This window comes from Eutrema salsugineum, unplaced genomic scaffold (assembly GCF_000478725.1).
Source record: "Eutrema salsugineum unplaced genomic scaffold, Eutsalg1_0 scaffold_1, whole genome shotgun sequence".
Classification (NCBI taxonomy): Eukaryota; Viridiplantae; Streptophyta; class Magnoliopsida; order Brassicales; family Brassicaceae; genus Eutrema; species Eutrema salsugineum.
The window spans coordinates 13,187,691-13,193,206 of NW_006256909.1; the positions used below are offsets into that span (position 1 = coordinate 13,187,691).

Below are 5,516 nucleotides of genomic sequence, written 5' to 3' on the forward strand. Positions count from 1 at the left end.
TAAATTCCAAACATTACGATTCAGTTCTTCATGGTTCTTCATGTCCTTGTTATAACAAACCATGCATCGGGTTACATTAAAAGTTGACAGAATGGCAGTGCAAGTATATGAAGAAAAAACAAACAAAGAAAGTTGTCATGAATTGGACTATAATAGCTTACACTAGTTTCAATGAAAATAAGCAGAGTAGCAAATTAGCAATTAAAGCTTTTTTTGTTTTTTTTTAGTTCGTTCTTCCCACAAAACCTTCTCTATGGAATCACAGGATCAAAATAAACCTCCTGCAATCTCACAATCCCAATTCCTCCTAACTTTTTACTATACAGAACAAATCCCACCAAGAACAATGTGTCAACGAGGCAAAAGATGAGAAGAAAAGCTAGCCATTTTGGTTTTTGTTTTTTTTTTTTAAATCCTTCTTCTCAAATCTGGATAGTGTCTGTTTTGATGTTGGAGCATAAGGGAAAATGATTGTGGGGTTTGGTTTAGGGGTAATTGATCAATCTGAATGAGTCAAAGCAGCTACTTCTATCTCTTGCTTCTTCTTCAAATGTCTCTGTGCAGTAGCTGTCACAATCTTGACGAAGAAGTTGAGGAGCATGAGCCACACTATCCCGTTCCAGATCGATGCAAACGAAAAATCCCATTTTTTCACCTACCAAACAAACAAACAAAATAACAATTTCAAGAGAAGTAGCAAGAAACTTCATAGTCTAGAACTTTCAGCTAAATGTAAGAACACAAAGTTTCTCAAGAACGAAAAGGTTGTTTTGTTCTTTACCTTGATATGAGATGGAACAGGGGGTTGTGCATCAATATACTTTTCTTTCATGGCGTGGAGTTTGGCTGTGAGTCCAGGCAACACAGATGCCAAACCAGGGACATGGCTAAGTATCCAGATCAGCTCGTTCTCCATCCAATCGAGCAGTTGGTTATTACAAACGCAGATGATAAAGATTGTCTTCATTGACACAGAAGAAACAAAGTTAATAACCGTTTTAGGTGTTAGAATAGGTCTAGAGGGTACAAATCGAATCTAATGAGACATAAGGTTCCACACCTGTATGTGAGTTTTGATGATCGCCTTTCCGATTAAAGTTGCCAGAAAGAATTCCCAAAAAGGGACTCCAAATTGTCCACACATTATTCCAGCAAGGTCAAACAGAGGATTTGGGACCTGTACTCAAAGAGAAGAAGTGTTGGTCATTATGTTGATCAAAGGATTTAGGACACTTGAATAAGGTCCTGATCATTGAATGTAGTTCCCAAAAATCCTAGAAAGGAAAGGATATTTGCAAGATTGCAAAAACCGTTGTAATCAAATTGCTAATGCAGAAGGGGAAAGTTAAGTTGGAGGATGTAATACTTACTGAAGCAAGAACCAAGACAGTAAAGAAATTCAAGTGCTGCGAATGGGTTAATAGCCAACGCTTTATCCGGTTCAGGTAAGTCGCCATAAATCCACTGTCCTCAGATGAGGAAGCATCTAAAGCTTCCATTCCATCCACTGTACTCCCAGAAATACTAGCTGGCAAAATTTTCAAAACACACAGTAAATAACCGAAACCTATGCAAACAAAACGCATTGGCGAATTATCAAGATGACACGAAAAATCAGAGAGAAACAATAGACTAACCTGCCCTAGAGATGAAATATGGAGGAAGCTCCCCAAGAGCTGTCCCAATACCCCACAAAATCGCCTCTAATTGGACTTGTGGCAATATGCTGGTAAGGGGAACACGAGATCCAGCAGCTGATATCATTAAAGGAGGGCCAAATTCTGAACACGATTTGTCAAGCCACGAGGGAACACGTTTCAGCTGTATTGTATCATATGGTGCAGATTTCAGATCAACTCGGCCACATTGCGTTGCCTTTAGAGTGAACAAAGCAATGTGTGGACCCAAATAGAGAACGAAAGTGTGAAGACCAGATCCTACGGAAGAAAAAGAATAGTAATAAGAATGATGTTAAAATGCGAAAAGATTACGCCTTTTTTTGGTGTGTGTGACTAACCAAGACCAATAGAAGATGCGACGCCAAGTGCTATCCACCATAAGCCAAACCGGACATACTCTAATAGTTCTTCAACATGCTGTAACAACAAATACACATCATGTTGGTCCCTTTTCTTATTGCCAAATCCGAAAAGTGTAGTTTTAAATGAAGAAGCCAGAGAAAGAGTTTACCTTTCCATGAGGTCCATCAACAGTGACAAGCAAAACTCCGAATCCCACTAGCAAAGTGGTTACAAGCATGAACCAACCTCCATGAGCCAGCAGATACGATATCGATCGCTTGATGTACTGAAAAGTAGCTTCAACAAACAGCTTCAGTGTGTTCAGAGGTTGTGTCGTCAGTGTTAGATTCTCTATTTCCTTCTCATGCTTCTCACGCAGAGCTACAATTTCAACACACAGATTATATTAATCCCCACAATGTGAGTTTCCTATTTCAGCTAAGAAATCATCTGAAAAAATCTACAATCTCCCTCTATATTTCGAACAAAACTGTAAATCTAAAAACATAGAAAGCCATAAAATTCAGATCTCGAAACTATAATCCCTTACTCTTCTCCCTTGATCGGAACGAATTGGCGATGAAACCCAATGAACAATAGATAACCTAAAAAAAAAAAAGGTAGAGATAAAAGAGAAACTCGCCTGAGATCGTTACATCGGAAGAAGAAGAACTCGCGACAGCGGCGGATCCCATCTCTGTGTGTATCTAATTGAGTCACCAGCGACTAAAACTATATCTCAACAGGATAAAGGGAGGATCTTTAACATAGATTCGGGTGTTTTGAGGGATATTAGAACATGGGTTCGGTCGAATTCGAGATGGGCAGAAACAGATTTTGCTTGGAAACAAAAAAGAAACGATTTTTCGATTTAAAAAGGATTTGTTTTTTCTTTGTAACGTGACGTGTGGGCTTTGGTTGAGATAAACCAACGGAACAGAGGTGAGAAGATCTGGACTTTGTTGTAGAAGTCAGATATGGAATAAAGAGAATCGAAGCAAACGCAAACTAAAAAGTTACAGTTTGTAAACTCTCTAAGTCGTCTAGTGTCATTGATATGAGGACACTGGGCCCGATACGGTTTCTATACAAAAATAATTTGAGACTAGATTAAGCCCGCGTAGTTGGACAACAAAAAATTCATTCGCAAAATTTATGTTGTAAATCTTTTTTTTTTATGTTCTAAATCTTTGATTTTTTATCTTTAGTAAAAACTATTAAAATCTATACTATTATTTGTGAAGTCAAAAATCTTAGGTGTCGTCTCCGCATCGATCGTTTTACGTATCATTAATATATGTCATTTTAATTGATTTTCATTGGTCAATCATTAATCTTACATGTTAAATATCTATAACATGGATTTTCCTACGATAATGGGTCAACGAATTTGTTCATGGACTCCTTCGATAATGGTCCAACGAGATAGGCCACGGATTTTGTATTCGATCATAGCCGCCGATTCTCGAAACTCTAAACCTTAAAACATCTATCGCATTATATATACCTCTATTGTCTACATATTTGTTTGAACGTACAAAAATCGTCTTCTGTAATTGTCAATGCTTTTTCTTTTTCTCTAGCAATCTTCTTCTTTATTATTCATAAAACTATAAGTTGTTAGTTTTCCTTGATTGTTTTCTTTATTGTTTGTATAATTTAGTCTCTTTTTCTCTAGACGTTTTCTTCTTTATTGTTTGTATAACTATAGGTGGTTGGTTTTACTTGATTGTCCTATGTGTCTTTATTAAAAAAATTATGTGGTGTTTTAATTAGTTCTTATAGGTCGATCATTAATCATTCGTGTAAGTACCCGTGACATGGCTTTTTCCTTGATTATAGGCCAACGATTTTGTTTGTAGGCCACTGATCTTGAAGTCGGCCCTAGCCATTGATTTTGGTTATGGGCCACCGATATCAAAGTCGGTACTAACTTAAATCCTAGCGTATCCATCGTGCTATATATACTCCTCTCAGTTTTCATTATTTCTGACATACAACATCCGTCTTCTAAGGTCTAACATTTTAAAAAAAAATCATCCATGTCATTTTAAAAAGTCGATATATACTATTATTTATGCATTTTCGTAATGACAACCTACTTATTTCTTATAGTTCATATTTCACTGATTGAATATTTCATCTCTCGCCTTACAATAGTATTGTCAGGTAAGTAAAAATTATGTTTTTTATTTTAATTCGTGCTTTAAATGTTTTTTTCTGCTTCTAGACGATCTTCTTATGTAAATATATTGCCTAATAGTGCTTTCTTTCAAAAAAATTATGAATTTTCTGAAGCGACTAGCAATCATCCCCTCTGTGATCCCAGATTTTGCCATATCACCTGCCTCATCTCAAATCGTTTTTACAGAATATGAACATTTTTTCTGCCGATGTTTACAACTATAAATTTACAGGTTGGTTGAAGTGTAATTATGACTATCCTAAAGCCATATCGTATATGTATTCTGAATTTCTGATCCATTGGGTTTGGGATCGTAAAAACGTCAATGGCATCCTCGTCTTCGCGGCAACTCCAAACCGAGTATTATAGCCAAATGTAACCCTAACGCTGGTGAAGCCTACTACTTGAGGGTTTCATTGCATGTCGTTCGCGATCCATGTTTTTATATGAATATAAAAACAATTAATGATGTTGTCCACCCTACTTTCAAAGATGCATGTTATGATTTGGGTTTAATTCACGATGATACTGAGAATATCGAAGCTTTCTAAGAGGCAGGTCAATGGGTTCCCGCTCCTCTCTTCGAATGATGTACACTGCTTTGTTACATGCATGTTCTATGATAAATCTCTTTTGTGTTTGGAGATTCATTCAATGTTTTTTAGTATAAATTTTGTCAATTCTCTACATTGTCTTTGATTTTTTTTTCCTTAATTATCTTATTTTAAAAACTTCTTAGATTTTTTCGGTGTGTTTGGATTTTAATTATTTTCCCTAATGTACTTTATAAATTTAATAATCATCAATAAAAATAAAAGATTAAACAGATTTCTAATTAGTTTTTGCTAATTAATAATTTATGTATTGCTCTTATTTTTACACATTTATAATTGTTATTTATTGTTATAAAAGACGTACATATATTTTTTCCTGATAAATCATATCTACTGCTCTTACTTTTATTCACCTATAATTCTTACAACTTTGAAGTAGAAGTATAAAGAAGAAGATGTAGTTGATGATAAGAACTAAAAAAAGATGAATTTGAATAAAACCATGGAGAATAAGAAGCATATGAGAACATGAAACAGTAAAGACGAATAAGGATAAGAAAAAAAGATGTTAGAGTTAAAGAAAGAAACCGGAAGAAAAAAATGAAAGATGAAGAAAACAAAGTAAGAGAAGGAGAAATGGGAAAATGAAGTAGCCAAGTAGGTGAAGATGAGAAATAGATGAAGAAAAACTAGAAGAAGAAGAGTTTGATGAGGACCAAGAGGAATAAGAAGTAGAGATAAATAAGGCTAATAAAA

General features: G+C 35.3%; 1 protein-coding gene and 1 pseudogene across 1 annotated transcript; one reads left to right on the top strand and one right to left on the bottom strand.

The window, feature by feature from the left end:
* Positions 1-166: 166 nt before the first annotated feature.
* Positions 167-2,922, bottom strand: LOC18029172 (vacuole membrane protein KMS1). Its single transcript, XM_006414553.2, has 8 exons — positions 2,665-2,922; positions 2,191-2,402; positions 2,018-2,096; positions 1,638-1,937; positions 1,371-1,528; positions 1,061-1,177; positions 782-961; positions 167-655 (listed from the first exon to the last, which is right to left on the bottom strand). The coding sequence occupies exons 1-8, from the start codon at positions 2,714-2,716 to the stop codon at positions 500-502; spliced, it is 1,254 nt and encodes a 417-aa protein (XP_006414616.1). The 5' UTR covers positions 2,717-2,922; the 3' UTR covers positions 167-499.
* LOC18029173 overlaps positions 2,821-5,516 on the top strand; it is a 5,338-nt pseudogene continuing 2,642 nt past the window's right edge.

What these genes read in the sequence shown, in the direction of transcription:
- LOC18029172 (XM_006414553.2), bottom strand. Translation starts at nt 2,716, where the DNA reads ATGGGATCCGCCGCTGTCGCGAGTTCTTCTTCTTCCGATGTAACGATC. An exon ending in CGCATCTTCTATTGGTCTTG is followed by an intron (nt 1,938 to 2,017) that starts GTTAGTCACACA and finishes TTTCTTCCGTAG; the next exon opens with GATCTGGTCTTCACACTTTC. An exon ending in ATATTTCATCTCTAGGGCAG is followed by an intron (nt 1,529 to 1,637) that starts GTTAGTCTATTG and finishes AAATTTTGCCAG; the next exon opens with CTAGTATTTCTGGGAGTACA.